The 23,946-nt window shown below is 38.7% G+C and overlaps 2 protein-coding genes across 2 annotated transcripts; both read right to left on the bottom strand.

Annotated features, from left to right (window-relative positions):
• Positions 1-6,629: 6,629 nt before the first annotated feature.
• LOC125389819 (olfactory receptor 6C3-like) lies at positions 6,630-7,592 on the bottom strand. Its single transcript, XM_048418495.3, has one exon. The coding sequence runs from the start codon at positions 7,566-7,568 to the stop codon at positions 6,630-6,632; it is 939 nt and encodes a 312-aa protein (XP_048274452.3). The 5' UTR covers positions 7,569-7,592.
• A 10,026-nt stretch (positions 7,593-17,618) lies between these two features.
• On the bottom strand, positions 17,619-18,557 carry LOC125389811 (olfactory receptor 6C3-like). The gene has a single exon (XM_048418483.3). The coding sequence runs from the start codon at positions 18,555-18,557 to the stop codon at positions 17,619-17,621; it is 939 nt and encodes a 312-aa protein (XP_048274440.3).
• Positions 18,558-23,946: the final 5,389 nt, after the last annotated feature.

Genomic DNA, 23,946 nt, shown 5'->3' with positions numbered 1-23,946 from the left:
CATTATATTTTTTTCTTTTTTGAGAATAGGATTATGAATTTTTAGCATCATTCTCATATGGCCTTAAATTTTTTATTATTGTTTACAAATGAAGCATTATTGTTCAGAGAAATTGTATATTATGCATTAAAACATATAGCTAACAATGTCAAATATAATCTAAGATCACCTACAAATAAGTGTACTATATTAAAAACAGTCCTTCATAATCTTCGTATAAAATAAACATTAATACAGAAAGAGTAATTTCTACTTTTCAATCAGTACAAAATTAGTTTTATGTACTAAAACAAAATATATCATGTAATATAATTTTAATACAGCACTTCAAAATGTAGTCTGATATAATCTACTTAGTTTGACTAAAGTTGAGCTGTTAACTTCAAAATACAACTTTAAAAATAAAGACTAAAATGAAATTGCACTCCATGGATGGACAATGTCACTCTAGAAGACAATGGCTGTTAAATGAAAATTTCAGTACCAGGATCAGATATATCATTGTGATTTATTGGCAAAGGTGGGCCACCAAGGTCTCCAAAACTGAAAATGATATTACCATTTCCCTTGGTTATCCAACATACTAAACATGGCTAAAATTGCAGTTCTTAAGACACCACACACATTGAACAAGAAATAAGGATATTACTCTCAACCCATCCAGGACACTTTCTCCTTACTACAAACTTTCATCATGCTGAAAATCGCATACAGGCTGCGAGGGACAAAGACATCAATGAACTTACCCAGCACTAGACACTGCATGCTGTGACACTGCCCTGCTAGACAAGATGTGTCCGCTCGTGCAATGGGGCAAACTGTTTGGGAGAAGTAACCACTTTCTGACCAGATCTGACCTACTCCACAGGACAGAATTCCACATTTTTGTGCTGTAATCCTGCTCAAAGCCCATGGAGTGGCAGTTCATAAGTCTGAGTTATTTTAGATGGACATGCTGTCAAATACCTTCTAAACAGTTATGATTATGCTGAGAAACCATGGCTCCTCTTAGTCTTAAGCAGGAGAGGTAATTTTGTAAATGAACAGCAGCCAGTGGAGGGATGCACATCAAAGTGTGCAGAGTGACTTGATGCACAGCCCAAAATGAGACATCTGTTTTAGTCACCCTCCAACAAGACTCGAGAAAGACCAGAAAGAAGAGGTAGAAAGAACATAAGAACAAGAAGATAGGAAGAATTGCTATGTATACCATCTTCTAGACATGACATGTCTACCACACTCATGATGTCACAGCAGCTGAGCTTACATGCACATGACCTATTCAAGATCAAGCTAATTAAAGTCCCAGCACAAAGAGAGAAGATGATCACCAGCTCCCACCCCTTACTGAGGAGCTACTGACAGTGTGCATTTGGTGAAAGAGAGAGATTCAGTTTTGGGCACTGATATTTTCCCCATGTTCCAGAAGGTGACTTCACAGCCATGGACATATGGGCAGCACTACGTGACTTATGAACAAAGAGGAACAAGAACATTAGATTGGAGCCAGGCAGTGGTGGCGTACAACTTTAATCTCATTACTTGGGAGGCAGAGGCAGGTTTGAGGCCAGTCTGGTATACAGAGATAGTTCCAGGACAGGCTTCAAGGCTACACAGAGAACTCTGTCTTGAAAAAAAAAGAAAGAAACAAGAGTTTTACAGGGGATGAGTTGTAAGGGAGAAACTAGGGGTAGATATATTTCATTGTAAACATGTATTAAATACTAAAACATGAAAAAATAGCTAATGAATCAATGCTAAAATCAGAATTACCCACAATCTTCTATATTGATACAAAGATTATATATATATATATATATATATATATATATTCATGCAATTTGATAACATAGAGAAAGGCTGGAATAGTGACAATATCACCTATGACTATGATCTAATCAGAGAAATTAGCATTTATAAAAAACATTCTACCTCTCACTGAAATGATTCTGGGTCTTAGATTTATGATTTTATGGACAGTGTATGTGCTAAATTGGCTGAAGAGATAGAAAAGCACAGCTTATAAAAGGAAGAGTATCAGACAGAAGCATTTTTAAATTATTTGTCATATTTTACGTTCATTATCTGTAGCATAAGAAGCTTAATGCATGCTCTTGTCTCTGCCACCAGCTGCAGGAACTAATTTTCTATAATGAAATTGCAGTAGGCTAAGCAAGAAGAGATGATTCAGTGGTTAAGAGTGCTTACTATGAATACAAGATTAACTCAAAAAAAATCAGTAGCCCTCCTATACACACATGACAAATGGGCTGAGAAAGAAGTCAGAGAAATATCACCCTTCACCATTACCACAAACAACATAAAAAATCCTGCAGTGACTCTTACCAAACAAGTGTATGACAAGAACTTTAAATCTTTGGAGAATGAAATTAAAGAACACCAGAAAATGAAAAGAATGCCAGTGCTCTTAGGCAGGCAGAATTAACACAGTAAAAATGGCTATCTTACCAAAAGCAATCTACAGATTCAATGGAATACCCATCAAAATCCCAGCAAAATTCTTCACAGACCTCAAAAGAACGGTACTCAACTTCATATGGAAAAAAAACAAAAACCCAGGATAGCCAAAACAATCCTGTACAATAAAGAAACTTCTGGAGGCATCACAATGACTGATTTCAAACTCTACTACAGAGCTACAGTACTGAAAACAGCCTGGGATTGGCAGAAAAACAGACAGGAAAACCAATGGAACTAAATCAGAGGCCCAGATATCAATCCACATGCCTACAAACACCTCAGTTTTGACAAAGAAACAAAAATATAAAATGAAAAAAAAACAAAATATATTCAACAAGTGATGCTGGTATAACCAAAAATAAACATGTAGAAGAGTGAAAATAGATCCTTATCTATCACCATGCACAAAACTCAACTCCAAATGAATCAAAGAACTCAACATAAAACCAGACATTGAACCTCATAGAAAAAGTGAGAAGTACACTTGAACACATTGGCACAGGAGACCACTTCCTAAATAGAACCCCAGTAACACAGACACTGAGAGAAACAATTAATAAATTGGTTCTCTGGAACTGAGAAGCCTCTGTAAAGCAAAGGACACAGTCCACAATTCAAAATGGCACCCTGCTGAATGGGAAAAGATCTTTACCAACCACACATCAGACAGAGGACTGATAGTGTGGGAGGTCCTTCTGTCTAGATGTTACTTTTACTGGTTAATTAATAAAGAAACTGGCTTGGCCTGATAAGGTAGAACAGAGCTAGGCAGGAAAAACTAAAATGAATGCTGGGAGAAAAGAGAGGTAGTCATGGAGAAGCCATGGAGGTGCTGACAGAGACAGACACACTCAAACTTTGCTTGTAGGCCGAAACTTGTGGTGATGCACAGATTAATAGAGATGGGTTAGTGTAAGATATGAGTTAGCCAGAAATACGCTTAAGCTATTGGCTAAACAGCTTTTGCAAATGATATGGTTTCTGTGTGATTAATTCTGGTCTGAGCTGCTCTGAATCCAGGAAACAAACATGCAGTCTTTCTTACAACAGACTGATCTCCAAAATATACAAATAAATCAAGAAATTGATCATCAAAAGAATGAATAATCAAATAAATGAATGGGGTCCAGACCTAAACAGAGAACTCTCAACAGAGAAAGCTAAAATGTCTGAAAGACACCTAAGGAAATGTTCAACATCCATATCCATCAGAAAAATGCAAATCAAAACAACTCTGAGATTCCATCTTACCCTGTAAGAAAGGCCAACATCAAAAACACTGATGACAATTTATGCTGAACAGGATGTGGAGTAAAGGGAACATTCCTCCATTGCTGTTGGGAGAGCAAACTGGTACAGCCATTTTAGATTTCAGTATGGCAATTCCTAAGACAATTAGGAAACAACCTACCGCAAGACACAACTTTTAGGTATATACCCAAAGGATGCCTAATCATACTACAAAGACATGTGCTCAACTATGTTCATAGTAGCGTTGTTTGTCATAGTCAGAACCTGGAAACAACCTAAATGGCCCTCAATTGAAGAATGGCTAAGGAAAATGTGGTACATTTACACAATGGAGTACTACACAGTCAAAAAAAGATAATGACATCTTGAAATTTGCGGGCAATTGGATGGATCTAGAAAACATTATATTGAGTGAGGTAACCCAGACCCTGAAAGACAAATATCATATTTAATCACTCATAAATGACTTTTAGACATAACACAAAAAAGTCTATAATTCACAATCCCAGAGAACCTAGACAACAAAGAGAATCATAAGAGAGACATACATGGATCTAATCTACATGAGAAGTAGAAAAAGACAAGATGTCCTGAGTAAACTGGGAGTATTAGGACCATGAGTCAGGGTAGAAGGGGAGGGGAAAGAAAGGGAGTGGAGCATAGAAAAATACAACTATGTTTATAGCAGCATTATTTGTAATAGCCAGAACCTGGAAACAACCTAGATGCAACTCGACTGAAGAATGGATAAGGAAAGTGTGGCACAATTACACATTAGAGTACTACTCAGAGGTAAAAAAAAATGACATTATGAATTTTGCATGCAAAGGGACAGAAATAGAAAACACTATTCTCAATGAGATAACCCAGACCCAAAAATATGAATACAGTAGGTACTCACTCATTAGTGGAATCTAGCCATAACCGAAGGATATTGAATCTATAGTTTGTGATTCTAGAGAAGCTAAGTAATAAGGTGAACCCAAAGATCCTACTGGATCTTACTGATATAGATCCTACTGGAAATTGGAAGCAGACAAGATCACCAGACAAAAGTTGGGAGCATGGGGGTGAAGGTGGAGTGGGGGAAAGGAGAGAGGGGGAGAGAAGGGAGAAGGGGAGGGTTGGGGAGAGCTTAAGGGAATGGGATGATTGAGATAGAGGAAGGAAAAATATGGGAGTAGGGAAGGAGATATCTTCATTGAGGGAGCCATTTTGAGGTTGGCAAGAGACTTGGATCTGAAGGGGTTCCCAGGAGTCCACGGGGATGACCCCAGCTCGGACCCTGGGCAGTGGAGGAGAGGGTGCCTGAATTGACTTGTTCCATAGTCAGACTTATGACTCTCTTGAATATCACCATAGAACCTTTGTCCAGCAACGGATGGAAATAGAGACAGAGACCCACATGGGAGCACTGGATTGAGCTCAAAAGGTCCAGTTGAAGAGTGGAAGGAGGGAGAAGATGAGCAAGGAAGTCAGTACCACGAGGCGTTGGTCCACCCACTGAGTCAGTGTGTCTGTTCTAATGGGAGCTCACCAAATCCAACTAGACTGGAACTGAACAAGCTTTTGATCAAACTGGACTCTCTGAATGTTGCTGACAAAGGGGGATGACTAAGAAGACAATGATGGTGGTACTGGGATTTGTCTCTACTGCATGTACTGGCTTTTGGAGATTCTATTCTAGTTGGATGTATACCTTCCCAGCCTGGATGGATGGGGGAGGGCCTTGGACTTCCCACAGGGCAGGGTACCCTGCCCTCTCTTAATACTGGAGCGAGAGGGGGGAAGATAAGTGAGGTAGTGGGAGGGAAGTGGAAATTTTGATTGGTATTATTTATAAAGTAATAAAAAAATTAAAAGCCAGGAAAATTAAATAAATAAATGAATGAATGAATAAAGTAAGGAAAAAAGAGTGCTTGCTACACAATTGGGAGGAGCAAAGTTTGGGTATCAGTAGCCACAGAAAATCTGAGCACAGTCCCAAGCATGCCTGTGACCCAGGAACTGAAGGGAACAGAAGTAAGTTGGTCACTGTGGCTTGTCTGTGGTCTAGCTGAACTCCAGGTTCAGTGAGAGATCCTGCCTCAGTTGAAAAGGCAAGAGTGATAGACACTCTTACTCTCTATCACTCAATACTGTCCTCTGGCATCCATATATACAGGCATGCACCTTCACACATATGCACACAAACTCCTACATATGCACACCACCCCAAATACATACACAAAAAGGATATACATACATAGCCATGAGAGAATATATATACAATCAAAAAGAATATAAACATAATACATATTTGTATCAAAGTAAGAAAAGAAAGATTGAGAAACTCCACCCAATGAAATTAAGAAGAAAATAATAAAGAGGAAATAGTACCAAGTGTAAATGCACTTTACCATTAGTGTCATCGTTTGTTGACAGAGACAGCAACAAAAAACAGATTCTTACTCCACAATAATGATGACTATCAAATGTCCCATAACATTTTACAGCGATCCCACGTTCTCCAGGATAGAATGTTCCAATGTAGATGAAATGTTGGACAATAACCACACAGGTTTCATGGAAAACAGGACATAGTAACTTTAACATTAAAAAGAATGTTGATGGAATGGAGAAATGGCTCATAGGTTAAAAGTTATTGCTGTCCTTTCTGAGTACACTGGTGCAATTCTCAGAACCACAAGGTGGCTCACAACCATGTGTAACTCTACTTCTAGGGAAACCAGTGCCATTTTCTGGTCTCTATGGGTACCAGTCTTGCAACAGGGACACAGACAAGCAAAACACCCATACTTAGTTAGTTAAAAACATGGAACCAATTAGCTCATACTGTAAAGTTTCGTCCCTCCTATTTTGAAAAGGTACAATGTTATTAATGTTAACAAATGCCTTCATTTGTTTCTATTAAACATTACTTTCTTAATCAAATCCTTGAAAGCTTGTTTTACTTGTTGATTTCTCAATGTGTAAATAAAAGGGTTCAACATGGGAGCAATTGAAGTGTTGAGAACAGCCACTCCTTTGGTCAGCGATGCCCTTTCATTGGCAGAAGGTTTGACGTACATGAAGATGCAGCTTCCGTACGAGATGGAGATGACAATCATGTGAGAGGAGCAGGTGGAGAAAGCCTTTTTCCTCTGGCTGGCAGATGGGAATTTCAGAATGGTGCTGATGATGTAGACGTATGACAGAATCACTAGGACCAGTGTGAAAAGCAGAGTGATAGAGGCAACATAAAGGCCAAGTGCCTCTAAAAGCCTTGTGTCTGAGCAGGAGAGTCGTAAAATGGGGAAGTAGTCACAGCAGAAGTGATCAATGACATTGGAAGTACAGAAATCTAACTGGAGGAATAGCATGATTAATGGAAAGATCATCAGAAATCCTACCAGCCATGAGGATAGGACAAGAAGGGCACAGACTTTCTGACTCATGATGACCGTGTAATGCAGTGGCTTGCAGATGGCGACATAGCGGTCATAGGACATAGCAGTTAGAAGAAAGAACTCAGACACTCCCATGGAGATGAAGAAAAATAACTGAGCAAAACAGTTGTTGTAGGAAATGCTCTTAACTTTCGTAATTATTGACCTCAGAAATCTAGGGACAGAAACACTGGTGAACATAATTTCTAAGAATGAGAAATTCTGGAGGAAGAAATACATAGGAGTCTTTAAGCGAGAGTCAAGCAAGGTGAGGGTGATGATGGATAGGTTTCCACACACACTTAATATGTAAGCAATGAATAAAGAGAAAAAAATTACAACCTGCAGTTCTGGTGTATCTGATATTCCCAAGAGCACAAACTCTGTAATCATAGAGTGGTTTCTCATGCTGATTTATTGTCCACAAAATCTATTGATTTTAAAAAAATGAAGCATAAATTTAATGTTAGAGAATTAAAGCTTAAATATTGATATTACTATATTCAAATAAATTAAGCAATATCTTTTCATTCCTATTAAACAGAAAATATCTTGTTAAAATAAAACATATAGATAAATACATAAAGCTCCCTTTCAACCATTCTATGCAAAGACTTTACATTCAGTCATTTCTGTGTATAGTGTACCATTGTAGATTTGTTTAGCAATATTTAGTAGTATCTTCATTTTTAATATGAAGCACTGGTTTCTGGTTTCACTATTGTATGCTTTCAGGACTGAATATATAACATTTAATTTCAATTCTAATATTACTTCAAACCTCTACAGTTTGTTTGTAGAAAATGAGTGATCAGTAATTTTTACTAAACTCAAATGTATCAGGGTTATTTTCAACCTTCATAAATGTGTTTCTTAAAAGGGCCAGCAAAACAAATGTGTTTGCAAACATAAACATGGGACTAGACTTTCTTTTATTATAAAAAACAAATGAATTCTTGTTTTGTGAGAATTAAAACATGGGCCAGGTAGCAGGCGGTAGTGGCATACACCATTAATTCCAACACTTGGGAAACAGTAAGGGATCGCTGTGACTTCCAGCCAGCCTGCTCTACAGAGTAAGTTCCAGGCTCTACAGAAAGACCCAGTCTAAAAGAATCAAAAACAAAAAGATTATAGGCTAAGAAAAATAATTTAAACAGATCCAGGGGTCAGTAACAACTTTCTGTGAATTCTGAGTCACTTAAAGCATTTCAACATCTTCTTTTTACTAAGTTTACTTTGTGGTCTTATCTTTAAACTTTCTTAAGGAAAAAATTGCTCATACAGAAGATCTTTTATCTCAAAGCATAATAGTGCCTCCCTTCTCAAAGAATCGACAGAATAAATTAAATTTTCTACAGGATTTACTTCATCAAACCTCATCCTCCACACTGTAATCTCCCATCAGTCCTACTCTCTCCTGAGAGCTAACAGACAGCACAGCCTGTGTGGTTATCACAGTGTATGGGCTACGTTCTAGGCAAGGAGTCAGCGAGGGAGAAGCCCTAAAGCTGAAAATGAGTACAGTCCATCTTTTTCTGTCTTGTCTTTTGAATCTCTGTGGTTTTCCTATTTAGGAATACATATATATACCTCTCAAAACTGAGAGGTAACTGTTATATGGCTTACATGACATATAAAATATAATAAAATGCAATAGTAATAGATATATTTAATAATTTGATGTTTTTTCGTTTTTTCAGTGTAGTAAAGCTTTTGACGATAGATGAAAATGCACTTGCTCACAAATGTGAGACATACTGTTTGGTACTTAAGGTAATACCAGTCATGTATAAAACCTTACAGTGGTCAGTCATGACTTAATTTCTGCCATTTAAAGAGAAAATTAAGCATATTAATATTATTCTCCAGAAGATGTTTTGTCATTCAGGTCATTATTGCCTCTGTGTAATACACAGAAAACTGCCATGTAAAACAAGTACATGTTGAATTTCTGGCGATATTGCTAAAGTCTCACTGAGAAATAAAAATAAAACTATCTTTAATTTCTTTTATCATTTCACAGAAACTGAGTATGCTGTGATCCGTGTCCGAAACATAATATTGTCATCCATGCAACTCTTTAAGAACATGGAGAAACTGATACTGTTTTAAGACAGCAGAAGGTATAGCATGTTTAAGGTCTCTGGATAAGATAAAGATTGAAATCTGAACAAGCATAAATACAGCCTTACCTTCTCTGATCAGAGTATAAATCCCGGATACTCTCAGCTAAAGAACAGAAGGATGCACACAGAAGCTCAACATACGTGGTGATGTCGTGACACCTCTTTCTTGAAAACCAAACAATACAGAGAGACCTAGAAAAAGTGTACCAATCAACTGATAACACTCGACCTGGCTTCCCTTTGGTCAAGCAATTTTCCTAATAAGGGCATGGACTCAGTCTACGCTCAGGAGATAATTCTTCCTCTATTCATTTGGGATTAGTTAAACTCAGAACTAACCTGTCCGACAATGAGTTCTTCTTTGAAACTCTTACTAATATTTTACTAATTAGTAAATTCTGCCCATGCAAAGCAGAATAAAGTACTTAAAGAAAGCATTATTTTAGTATCTTCAAAAGTTAGGATTGTTTCTTATCTTTGTTTTTTATTTTTTATATCAGGATTCATATGTGCTCCACAATATGAGATCCAGAACCACAGCAATGTACAAAGAACCTATCTTTACTTTTCCCTTGTATTTTCTTCAAACCTTTTGATTAGTCAAAAGAAGACAAATTATAACAAATCAAATTGTTTCTATGTATCACACAAACACAACCACAGACTCAGTTATTGTATTGTATTTGTTTATATTTTATTGTATTTTATATATTCTATAAATACAGACATTGTGAGAATCTATTGCACAAAATGTTCTACTGTTTTCCTTTCAAATCTTGTTTTTTTTTTTTCAGTTAACACTGCGAAATGGGTGTCTTTCCTTGGCAAATTACCTAAAAATAAAATTCATCCTTCTGCAACAATTGCTTTGGATGCCAAGAAGACTTAAGTGATTTATTGTTGGTTGAGATTAAAGTTAGATTCACATTTTATACATTAGTAACTCTGCCAGAATAGAATAGCATGAGTGACTTCAAATTACTTAAATACTTTTAAAAATAATATTGTACTTTAGTTTGCAAAAATGCATTAATGAGATCACATCAGTTGTGTTTGATGACTCAAGACAAACACAAGATCATGTTTGGGAGGCCTGAGGAACCACAGGCTGGTAGTGGCTACTGGAGGATAGGGGGTGATTTTCTTCAATGGTGTAGCCCTTAGCTTGCTATCCATATCCTAGTAAATAACCTTCCATCTGTGGTGTAGGAGTGTCCCTAATTAAAATCAATAGGCTATAAAAGAAATATGAAAATAGAGGGGCTAATCTTGAGAAGAAGTTTGTTGAAAGAGTGAGAGGGGTAAGAAAGGTTGATAAGAAGAATATGACCAAAATATATAAATATATTAAACTGTTGAAGAATAAATTAAGTAAGTGCACATTCTTCTTCTGGGTTTCAATATCCTCACTACTCCATTTTATGAAAAAGGAGTTCACATCACATCCTGTAAAATTTCGTCTTTAAAGTTTGGTAGCACTCAATGTAACACTGATCTTAGAGCTGTACTTCTTACACACTTATCTACACACTCAAATTCTTCAGTAGACCGTGGTATGCAGATAACTGCTTTCATTGGTGAATTTTGGTGGATGTACCAAAGAGATTTGTTCATTTCACCAATGTTTCAAACTTTTAAACAATCTTAGCCGCTACTTACTAGCTATAACAAACACACAATAGCACAAAGTTAATATTCTCATTCAAATATGGAATATTTCACATCAATGTACACACATATACATTGTGTACAAATAAGTAAAATGGAAGAATGAGCATAGAAAACAAGGCTAAGCCAAAAAGAACAAACATTTAATCTTGTAATTAATATCTCAGTGTCAAGAGCTTGTGGTGGCATGATGTAAGACCTAAAGATTTTAGAAACTCCATCACTACAGCAGCACCGTCAGGATCCCATACAAACTTTCTCTTGGGCTGGTACCACTCGTTACCTGCATATTTCTCAGCAGGCATCATATGTTCCCATCTCTCTTCGTTTAGGAACTTTAACACGAGCACCAACTTCTTGGTTATTATTGACAGATCTTAAACAGAGCTACAGTAAAAAGGAAACATGGGGAAGAAATAAATACAAATGTATAATTTAGGAGGAAAAGACTACCAGGAATCAATATTTCAGCCAAGGGTTGTGATAAGAGAAATAAAGAGATTAAGAAGAGGCCTCATCTGCACTGGAATAAAGACCCCATCCACCTAAGCTTCCAATTTGTATAAGGAAAATTCCTGAGAACTTTCTGATCCTAGAAAGGGAAAAGGCTGTAGCAAATGTGAGTCAAAGGACACAAGCTTCATACCAGGCCACCTGCCTAACAGAGCCAATGAAGTCAGGCCATGTGCAGCAGGGGCATCCCTAAACAAAGGCCCAAAGAGACCACTGTGTGGAACTGTGGAAGTAAAACCTGCATTGCATTGGGGACCCTAAGATGTTGGAGAGACCAGAACCATGAAATGTCCGCCAAGGAAAGCTGCATACGGGGAGTGGAACCAGCCTAACAGAAAAATGTATGTTGTGGGTCCCAAAGCTGTTAGGGTAGAACTACTGAAACCTTTTGGCACTGGATGATGAGCTACAGGATTTAGCTTTTGCCTTGCTGGGTTTTGGTATGGTTTTGGTCCAATATTTCCTCACTATGATCCATTCCTTCATTTTGGAGTGGTACCATATATTCCATGCTGCTGTAGGTTAAAAGAATGTAGCTTATATTTTATTTTACATGGAATTATAGTTAGGGAATTCCCTTGAGTTTCAGAATAGACTTTGGTCTTGGGACAATTGAGTAGTGTTGAGACTTTAAGAGGCTTTTGAAGTTGGACTGAATGCATTTTGCATCAAAGTATGGCCACAGGCTCATGGGTGTCAGGGGGTAGACTGTGAGAGTTTGTATGGTATTTCCTTTACTATTGGGCATCTGAACATTTGCTCTCCTGATGATTCACCTGTTCAGGAAACACACATAGGAAGTGTGGGCTTGCTGGAGGAAGTGTGTGACTAAAGACAGGCTTTGAGATTTCAAATCCCATGAGCTATTCCGAGGTCACTTTCTGTATCTTTTTTTCTTTTTTTTTTCTATTCAAATATTTATACTTCCTTCCCTCCTCCCAATCCCCTCCCGCTTCCCCACACCCCCTCCTCTCTCTCCCTCCCAGCTTGAGAGAGGACAGGAAACCCTGCCCTGTGGGAAGTCCAAGGCCCTCCCCACTACATCCAGGCCAAGGGAGCTGTGCATCCATATAGACTAGGGTCCCAAAAAGCCAGAACATGCCGTAAAAACAAGTCCCAGTGCCTTTATCAATGGCTTCTCAGTCAGCCCCTATTGTCAGCCACAATCAGAGAGTCTGGTTTGATCACATTCTCATTCAGACCCGGTCCAGCTGGATTTGGTGAGCTCCCATTAGAACAGGCACACTTCCTCAGCTGGTGGACCAACTCCTCACGGTCCTGACTTCCTTGCTCATCTTCTCCCTCCTTCTGCCTTTCAACTGGTTTCTGGTTTAAAATGAGTGTTCTCAGCTTCTTCTTCAATTGTCAATTGAATGCTTCCCCACTGAGATGGTGATGGACTTGTACCCCTCTGGAACCATAAGCCCAAATAAATGTTTCTCCTTTTAAGCTAGTTACCTTGATCATTGTGTTTGACCACAGCAATTGAAAAATGACGAAGACAGCTTCCGTACCTTCCCTCTGTAATGCGACTGAATGATCTTATACAAGTTCTGTGCAGGCCAATTCAGATGCTGTAAGTTCCAAAATGCAATGGTTCTATCTTGCCAAAAGAGACAACTTTTCAGTCTAGTCTTTCCTGACCAAGTTCTGAGCTCATGAATTAACCACTAAGAAACTAATCTGATGAAGTTGAGAGCAGTGATAGAAAGATACAAATCTATAAGACCGTTTAATGCTAATCTCCATTTAGCAGAACAGCAGGGCCTATGAACTCTGCATCCATGGGTTTTTAGTTAGATATACTTTATCAAGCATGCATTTAATTCTGTGGCGTGACCCATAAGTTCAATCAGAAAGTGTTTACCCCTCTATCATCCATGCCACTATTGCATCTATGATTGTTTCTTGCAACACTGATCATTATTGTACTTTACATGGTTTGCAGCTTTTTAAAACTTTTTTGACTTTTCCCAAGAAAACTACATAGCACCTTGTAGTACAATGAATGCGAGTTTAATTTCCTATCTTATTATATTTTTATTGAAAATAGATATTTTTCATACAAATATTCTGATTATGGTTTCCCCTTCCCAACTTCTTTCAGATCTTCTCACTTCCTCAACAACCTTAATCCACCCCCTTTCTTTTTTCTTTTTCATTAGCGTAAAAACATGCACCTAAAAAATAAATAACAATAATAATAAGATAAGATAAAAGCTAACAAACCATAATATGGCAAGACAAAAAAAAACAAATGGAACAAAAAGCTAAAAATAAAAACTACAAGATACACATATAGATGAAGGGACACACATGTTCACACAGAGAGAAATGTTTAGCAGTCCTGGTTCCCCTAGTATTTATCTATGATTACAAGGACTTCTAACAGGGCTGACCTGGTCCTGTGGACAGTGTGAGATCCCAGGAAAGACTATGGAACTAATGATCCTTGATGGGAACCCATTTTCTTGGATTTTCATATTACTTCCTTTTTTGCTATGTGGTCTGGACATCTGGAGTTAAGTTATTGATTGTGTCTTTTGATAAGATTTTAAGTCAACTCAGTTGTGCCCCAAAGTGAAGCAATGGACTGGGATCTTTTATAAAGTCCAGAGGAAATTAAGCTGAAGAGAACAGGTCTATCCAGAGCCACAGGGACAACTAGAGAGAGTCCAGATGGTGTATAGTGGTCTGGGCAGTTTAGATGAATCCCAAGCGAGTGGGACAGAGTGAAGTAAGCCTCTTATCACCCACGTATACATCTACAGATAGTTCTAAGGTAGGGTGGTGGGCTGAGTATCTTCAGTTTATCCCCAGGGGAAATATCTGTGGGAAGCAGTTCTCCCACTGGGGTAAGCTATATGGACAAGGTGCATAGAAAATATCCTGTGTCAAAGATGTCTAGAACTAAGAGTGAAGCCATGTCTGGCCTCTTCCTCAGAGCCAACCATGAGAGCTGGGTACTGCCTAGAGAATTGACAGTATTAACGAGTACGGGGTCCTGGGTGAAGGAAAATGGGGTCATGCACAGCCTAGGGAAAAGAAAAGAGAGGACCCTATCCAGCAGTATAGCATGATCAGCACGAGATCTGGGAAAGGCAATCTTCTGCAGCCTAGGGAGGAGAAAAGAGAGGGGTCCTACCAGTCTTTGCAGAATCACTAAAAGACAGGCTAGGTCTCAGTGGCCTAGGCAGGAGAATAAGAAAGGACCAACCTGGTACTGTGGGTAGGGTGGGATGCTAGAAAATTTGGGTGTGGTCTTGGGTGGATGAGAGAAAAAAAGGTGAGGACCCTACCTGAAAGCATGGTTAGCATGGTGTGCTAATGTTCAAGTGGTTAGGTATTTACCAACTGAGTCTCTAGTTGGTAGCACTGTCTGGAAGGTTTCGGAAGTGAAGCCTTGCTGGAGGATGCATTTGAGAGTATATGGCTTTTCCCTACTTCCAGAGATCCAGAGATCGTAATCTCTGTCATTCACATGGTAGACTATGTGAGTTCTCAGCTAACTGCTTAGACCACCATGCCTGCCTGCCTGCTGTCATGTCTCCCAGCTATAATATACTCTTTACCCTCTAGAACTAATCTACTTTTGGTTATGTGATTTGTAACAGCAACAGAGAAAGAAATTAATATGCATGCATGGTGCAGGAAGTGTTTCTGTCTATGTGTTGCTTTTGTTGGTTAATGAATAAAGAAACTGCCTTGGCCTGTTGACAGGGTAGAATTTAGGTAGGTGGGGAAGACAGAACTGAATGCTGGGAGAAAGAAGGGCAGAGTCAGAGAAGCCATAGATCTGCTGCTGGAGGCAGACATGCTGAGACTTTGCTGGTAGGCCATGACCTCGTGGTGATATACAGATTAATAGAAATAAGTTAAATTAATAAGTAAGAGTTAGTCAATAAGAAGCTAGAGCTAATGGGACAAGCAGTGATTTAATGAATACAATTTCTGTGTGGTTATTTTGGGGCTAACCTAGCCTGGTGATCAGAACAAACAAGCAGGCCCTCCTCCTACACATGCAATCTGGGGAAAGACACACAGGATCCAGTGAGGCCTGGAGAGAGGGAAAAAGAATCCCTAAACAGCACTGTGATCAATATGAAGTCCTGTTAAGAACAAATGGGATCTTGGGCATCTAAAGAGGAGAAAGAAGAGGACTCTATCTGGAAAAGATGCACAGTGGGTACACTGTGAAAGAAAAACAGGATCTTTAGGATCCTAGGGAGTTAAAAGAGAGAGGGTTCCATCCAACAGTGTCATCTTTACAAGACCCTGAGGACTCCAGGTTTAGTCTTGGTCAGCCTAGGGAGCAGGAAGGAAAGTCATGTTGTCTCTTCATTGTTTTCCCAAGGGATAGCAAGCTATAATGGCTTCCATTTAAACATTCTGATCTTAATAACACTCACTCTATCAGTCATGGAACAGAATGTGGTGATTCCTTCAATCTTTGAGCGTGTCTACCCCAATTATGCATTCTAGGACTTGGAAAATAATGACAAGCTGAGTTTTGGGACACACTGTACTATCTGTGTTTTGGTCCTGGAATAAAAATCCAAATAGATCCCCTGAGTGCCATAAGCACTTACTTTCACTGGAAGGCCATAAGGCTATCTGAAATCTCCAAGAATCAATGTCACTCTAGAGACAACAATGGTCCCTGAAGAGTCTGACTATTCCCTTTTCCCCAGTATACAGTAACCTAGTAAAGGTACATTAAGAAAGATGAGACAGGAAGTAATAGGAAAATTGAGGTAAAGTGCCATGCTCTGGACATCTTACTACTGACTGATGGAAGAAGGATAATTAGGATCTCCGGGGATGTTCCCATATTGGTGGTTCAGATGACAGATCAGCCTTGAACACATAAACAACAAAAATGGACTCACCAGGTTCTACTTATATATATTCATACATAAACACACATATATGTATGTATATATATATGTATATATACATATATGTAATCAAAGAAAATGAGGCTAAAACTTAAGAGGAGTCATTGGAGTGGTCTGAGAGAGAATGTCTAGGAGTATCTGGAGGGAAGAAAGGGAAGGAGAAGTGATATAGTACTATTTCAGTTAAAAATATTAAGAAGTATTATTCTACAGGTACAGGCAAATATCCTAGGTACTGAAAATTTGTAGTGAAATGGGCATGGAGAGATGTCTCAGTAGATAAGAGTGTTTGATGCACAATCAGGAGGTGAAGAGGTTGGCTGTAAGTAACCACATAAAATCTGAGCATAATCCCATGAGTGTCTATAACCCCAGAACTGAAGGACATATCAACAAGTGGATCACTGGGACTTGTTGATGGCAAACCTAGCTGAACTCCAGGTTCAGTGAGTTATCTCGCCTCAAAGGAACAAGGCAAGAGTGAGTAGGGGACAGCCAGCACTGACCTCTGACCTCCATACACAGGCACGCATGTTCACACACACACATGTACAAACTCCCAAATATGCAACCATCCAAAATGGACACACAAAAAGGAATAGCCATAATAGGATGTACAATCTAAATTAATATAAAACATAATAACATTTGTATCAAGGTTAGAAAGGGAAGATTGAAAAACTGTGACCAATGAAATGGAGAAGAAAATAAAAAGTAAATAATAAGTGTGAATGCATTTTACCATTAGCATCATACTTTTGTTGAGAGATACAGCAACAAAAAACAGATTCTTACTCCACAATAATGATGGCTATCAAACGTTCCATAACATTTTACAGCGATCCCACATCCTCCAGGATGGAATGTTCCAATGCAGATGAAATGTTGGATAATAACCACACAGGTTTCATGGAAAACAGGACATAGTAACTTTAAAATTAAAAAGAAGGTTGAGGGAATGGAGAGATGATTCATAGATTAAAAGTTATTGCTGTCCTTTCTGAGTACAATCACCTAGAACCCACATGGTGTCTCACAACCATCTGTAGCTCTACTTCCAAGGAACCCAATGCCCTCCTCTGGTCTCTGTGGGTATCAGGCTTGCAATAGGTACACAGGTATACAGACAGGCAAAACACCCAAACACACAAAATACTTATTTTAAAAGATGAAATCAATTAGCTCATACTGTAAAGTTTCATTCATCCTATTTTGAAAAGGTACAATGATATTCATATTAACAATGGCTTTCATTTATTTCTATGAAACATTGCTTTATTAATCAAATCCTTGAAGGCTTGCTTTACTTGTTGATTTCTCAAAGTGTAAATAAAAGGGTTCAACATGGGAGCAATTGAAGTGTTGAGAACAGCCACCCCTTTGGTCAGCGATGCCCTTTCATTGGCAGAAGGTTTGACGTACATGAAGATGCAGCTTCCGTACGAGATGGAGATGACAATCATGTGAGAGGAACAGGTGGAGAAAGCCTTTTTCCTCTGACTGGCAGATGGGAACCTCAGAATGGTGCTGATGATGCAGATGTATGACAGAATCACTAGGGCCAGTGTGAACAACAGAGTGATAAAGGCAAAATAAAAGCCAATTGTTTCTAAAAACCACGTATCTGAGCATGACAGCTGTAAAATGGGGAAGTAGTCACAGCAGAAGTGGTCGATGACATTCGAAGCACAGAAATCTAACTTGAGGAATAGCATGAGCAGTGGGAAGATGGTCAGAAACCCTCCCAGCCATGAGGTGAGGACGAGAAAGGCACAAACCTTCTGACTCATGATGGTGGTGTAATGCAGTGGCTTGCAAATGGCGACATAGCGATCATAAGACATAGCGGTTAGAAGAAAGAACTCAGACACTCCCATGGAGATGAAGAAAAATAACTGCGCAAAACAGTTGTTGTAAGAGATTGTCTTGACTTGAGTAGCTATTGACTCCAAAAATCTAGGAATGGAAACACTGGTGAATATAATTTCTAAGAAGGAGAAATTCCGGAGAAAGAAATACATAGGCGTCTTTAACTGAGAGTCAAGCAAGGTGAGGGTGATGATGGTTAGGTTTCCACACACACTTAATATGTAAGCAATGAATAAAAAGAAAAAAATTACAGCCTGAAGCTCTGGTGTGTCTGAAATGCCCAAGAGCACAAACTCTGTAATCATAGAGTGGTTTCTCATAATGATTTTTGTTCATAGAATCTATTGATAAAAATCAAAGTGTAAATTTATTGTTGAAGAATTAAAGTTTAAATATTGACATTACTATATCCACTGAAATGAAGCAATATCTTTTCATTCCTATTAAACAACAAAAACATCTTGTTGAAAGAAAACATTTTTAAATGGGTTATAAAGCTCCCTTCAACAATTATACACAAAACCTTTACATACAGTCATAATTTCTATGTGTAGAGTACTTTTAAACTATAGATTTCTGCAACAGTGCTTTAATATTGTCTTCATTTCCAATATAAAACATTGCTTTCTGGTTTCATACATCATATGCTTTCATAACTGAATATGTGATTTTTAATATCAACTATAATATTATTTTCCAAACTTCTATAATTTATTGATAGATACTGAGCACTTAATCATGTTTACTACACCTAAATGCTGTCATGGTTACTTTCAAACTTAATATGTGTTATTTTAAAATGACCAGAAAAACAAATGTGTTTGTGAACACTGAAATTGTCAGAGACCAGCTTCAACAAAAATACCACTTACCAGGGTAGGGGAATGTGAGCTAGAAAAACAAGGAAAGAGAACAAAATCACAAGTGAAAATAATAAAACAAAAAAATACAGAATAGTACCAAGAGGGAGTTCCAATGAATACTGAAATTCGCCTGCCTTTAATTTTCCATACCCTTTTATAACCCAATATGACAGGTGGAAGAAGACAAAAGGCTGCTTTAACACGGTACAAAGGACAATTGGAATAGTTACTTCCTTCAATATTTAGAGCCATCAAGACATTAATCCATGAGAAAAGCATTTTGTTGTTTAGGCAGTGAACTAACTTAGACCAAGTATCCTGAAGGCAATCACTCCCTAGGTCAAACCACCTATTTCAAAAGAAGGAGCAGAATTATGCTTGAATTTCCTGACCATTAGGCAGGGTGGAGTGGATGGATCGGTATGGGCCAACTTAATGCCCAAAACACAAGATACCACACCTTAGCTCAGGATGTTTAACCATACTTGTTGTCAAAAACTTTGAGTGAGCTGAAACCCTCTGACCTTCAGACAAGATAAAAATAGGCTCACATTTTTGGGCCTCCACAAGAAATGAGACTAGATTTTCTATTATTATAACAAAATGTAGGTCTTAACTTGTGGGAATTAAAACAATAACAAGGAAAAATAATTTAAACAGAGCCAGAGGTCAGTAACTACTTTCTGTGAATTCTGAGTCACTTAAAGCATTTCAACATCTTTTTACTACGTTTACATTGTGGTCTTATCTTTAAACATTCTTGAGGACAAAAAGGAACTCATGCAGAAGATTTTTTTACGTCAAAGTATAATAGTGCCTCCCTTCTCAAAGAATCAACAGAATAAATAAAAATATCTGTATTATTTACTTCATCAAACCACATCCTCCACACTGTAATCTCCTATCAGTGCTACTCCCTCCTGAGAGCTAACAGACAGCACAGCCTGTGTGGTTATCACAGTGTATGGGCTTCTTTCTAGGCAGGCAGCAAGGGAGAAGCCCTAAAGCTGAAAATGGGCACTGTCCACCTTCTTCTGTCTTAGTCCTGAGTCTCTGGTTTTTCTCCTTAGGAAGAAACATATATTTTTCATCATTCTGTCACCAAAATGGACAGATAACTGTTATATGGTTTACATGATATTTTAAAATATAATAAAATTCAATATTAATCATAATAAATGTATTTAAGTGATAATTTGGGAATCCTTGCATTTTTCCAGTATAGTAAATCTTACAACGATAGATAAAAATTCATTTCTTCACAAATGTGATACAGTTTAGTATATATGATAATACAAGTTAGTTATAAAACCCTACAGTCCACAGACATGACTTAATTTCTGCCACTTAAAACACAAAATTAAACATATTAATAATATTCTCCAAAAGTTTTTCTCATTCAGGTCGCTCTTGACTAAATTTTACACTGAACCCTGTTCACATTCAATACTTCACACTGAGTTGCTTGTGAAATTGCTAACAGCCTTAGTGTTTGAAATCTGCACAAACATAAATACAGCCTTACCTTATCTGGCCAGAGTATAAATCCCGGATACACTCAGCTAAAGAACAGAAGGATGCACACAGAAGTTCAAGACGTGTGTGGTGATGCCTTGACTCCTCTTTCTTGAAAACCAAACACTATAGAGAGACCTAGAAAAAGTGGACCAACCAACTGATAACACTCGGCCTGGCTTCCCTTTGGTCAAGCAATTTTCCTAATAAGGGCATGGACTCAGTCTATGCTCAGGAGATGATTCTTTCTCAGTTCACTTGGGATTAAACTCAGGACTAACCTGTTCTACAATGGGCTCCTCATTGACACTCTTAGTGATATTTTACTAATTAGTAAATTCTGCCAGTGCAGAACAGAAGAGAGAACTAAAATTAAAAAATTACTTTAATATCTCCAAAAGTTAGGATTATATCTTTTCCTTGATTTTTATTTTTTAATGTCAAGGTTGATATGTGCTCCACAATAAAAGATCCAGAGCCACGGCAGTGTACGGGGACCTATCCTCTCCTTACCCTTGCATTTCCTTCAAACCCTTTGATTAGTTAAAAGAAGAGATACTATAACAAATCAAATTGTTTCTAAGTATCACATAAACACAATCACAGACTCAGTTATTGTATTTTGTTTATATTTTATTGCATTTTGCATATTCTACAAATACAGATATTACTGTACAAAAATATTCTACAGCTTTCCTATCCTGTTTGCTTTCAGTTAATACTGAGAGATGGATGTCATTTTTGTCAAGTTGTCTAGAAAAAAATCCATCCTTTTATATCAATGAGATACCCAAGGAGACTTGTACAATAATTTATTAAATTGATGGTTGGTTAAGATTAAGGTTGGGACCAGGTGGTGGAGGTGCATGCCTTTAATCTCAGCACTTGGAAGGCTAAGGTAGGTGATTCTGTACTTTCTGTTATGCTAGAGAGGATGTGGAGCAAGGGGAACACTCCTCCACTGCTGGCAGGAGTACAAACTTGTACAGTCACTTTAGAAATCAATATGGCAGTTTCTCAGAAAACCTGGAATCAAACTACCTCAAAACCCAGCTATACTACTCTTGGACATACACCCAAAGGATGCACAATCATATGACAAGGACACTTGCTCAACTATATTCTTAGTAACATTATTTGTAAAAAGCCAGAACCTGAAAACAACCTAGATGTCCCTAAACTGAAGAACGGGTAAAGACAATGTGATACATTTGCACAACGGAGTATTAGTCAACTGTTAAAAACAATGGCATCTTGATATTTGCAGGAAAAATGAATGGAACTTTAAAAAAATCATCCTGAGTGAGGTAACCTAGAGCTGTTGTAACAAGGGGCGCCACTCCCTGCAACAAATGATATGTTCTCACTTATAAGTGGATATTAGCTGTAAAGTAAAACATAGTCTTGCCCTGATCTTCAAACCCAGACAGGTTTTAAACCCAAAGAGGAATTAAAGGGAAATACACGGAACTCACTGGGAAGGGGAAATGAGTTTTTGAGGTTGGATTGGGGGCTGGTGGGTTTGGGAACAGGGGGCATTTCTTTAATATGTGTTTATTTTGATTCTCTCTTTTTTGTTTTGAGGGGGCTTTGTCACTTGAGGGGGGTTATTTTAGAGGCAAGGAGGTGGGAAGAAAATGAAAGAACATCAAGTTGGGTTGAAAAGGAGATGGGAAGGATCTGGAAGGAGTTGGGAAGAGCTGGCCATGAGAATGCCAGCTGGCCCCACCCTTTCCTCAGGCCTTGTAGGAGAGCTGGCTCAAAAGGCAGCAAGGGTAAGTGAGCTGATCCCGAGCCAGACTGGCTGTCCACTCAGTCGTCCGGCACCTCAGCAGCACAGTAGCGCTGGCCCTGATGGTGTGGTGCAGGATAGCCCACCCTGAGGACAGGAGTTGGTCCACCCCTCACCTGGGAAGTTTGGGAGAGTTGACCTTGAACTTGCATGTTGCAGTACTCAGGTGAGCTGGGGCAGTGCTGGACAACCGGCCCTGGTGGCATGGGTGGGGAGAGGAGTGAGCACCGTGGGAAAGCTGGTCCTACCCCTTGCCAGCTCCAACAGGTAACAGGTACGAGAGCTGGTCCCATCCCTTACCTAAGCAAAGAGGAAGAGCTGGCCCTGTAGCAAAGACATCAGAGAGCGGGAAGGCCGATCAACTAAGCTACCACCCAGGTCCAAATGCAGGGCTTTTAGTTGGCCCACCCCAACATCCACCCCATGTAAGAACTACTAGAGCATGTGAAGGGGCTGGTCCTACAGAAGCAAAGCTACAGAATCTCCACAACACAGGGCAACAACAGGATATCTGAGAAGAGTCCTGGTGATGATCCAGTATTGATAGTGTATTAAAAGCCAGAGGCCTCAAAACTGTCCAATGACTCATTGGCAGTGAACATTTCCAATTAAATCTGTTCAGGCAAAAGGGTATACTGTGTGATGTTTGTTTGTTTGTTTGTTTTCTTTTGGAGGGAAGGTTTCAAGGGCAGTGGGTAGATATAGAGGGATGGGAGATGAGTAGGATTGGGTGCATGATCTGAAATTGACAAAAATCAGTAAAAAGTAAAACATATATATATATTATGAAAAAATAATAAAGATTAAAATAAAACAAATAGTAACACACACTGGAGTAGGTGTAGTAAAATGGAAACCCTTATTCACTCTTCCTGAGGGTGTCAACTGGTACAGCGTTTTTGGAAATCACTGTGGAAGTTTCTCAAAAAAAAAAACTAAAAATATAGCAATAAAACCAAAAGGAAAGACCCAGCTATGCCAGTCATGGCCAGATAACCAAAGTGAAATTACCTGGTGTGAGTGAGAAGGAAGTATGAAACACACAACAAACCTGCTTAGGAGTTTATTAGAGGAGACGTGCACAGGGCTCGTGAAGTCACTGTGCAGAAAGAGAGAGCTAAAGGTGGCGCATCCAGCTTTTAAAGGCTGCCTAGCACATGTGCACAGGGGTATGATGTAGCTACATCATACACAGATGATGAAGCTCACGCAAATGCACAAGGGCTTACGTAGCTGTGTCATACGCAGGCGATGCAACCATGCCACACGTGGGTCTTGCAGGGTCTTTTAAGGCCCCCGGGGCAGCTAGGTATTTTTACCTGAGGATTCTCTGCACATGCATGGCCCTGGAACCCGGAAGTGCCAGCCATGCTAACTGGCTAAAATCATAACATTCCACCCTTTTGTTTATTATAACCTTTTGGGAGTTTGAGGTCTTTAAGGGGTGGGAATGTGTTGTTATCGGGTTTCTTGTAACTGCTTCCTGCTGATTTTGCGGATGTCAGAGAGTTGAGGTGCTTGACCACATCCTAGGGTGAC

The sequence above is a fragment of the Myodes glareolus genome, chromosome 26, assembly GCF_982192425.1.
Source record: "Myodes glareolus chromosome 26, mMyoGla1.1, whole genome shotgun sequence".
NCBI lineage: Eukaryota > Metazoa > Chordata > Mammalia > Rodentia > Cricetidae > Myodes > Myodes glareolus.
Note: the sequence above shows the minus strand (reverse complement) of the source record. Positions and strands in the feature narration are given on the sequence as shown.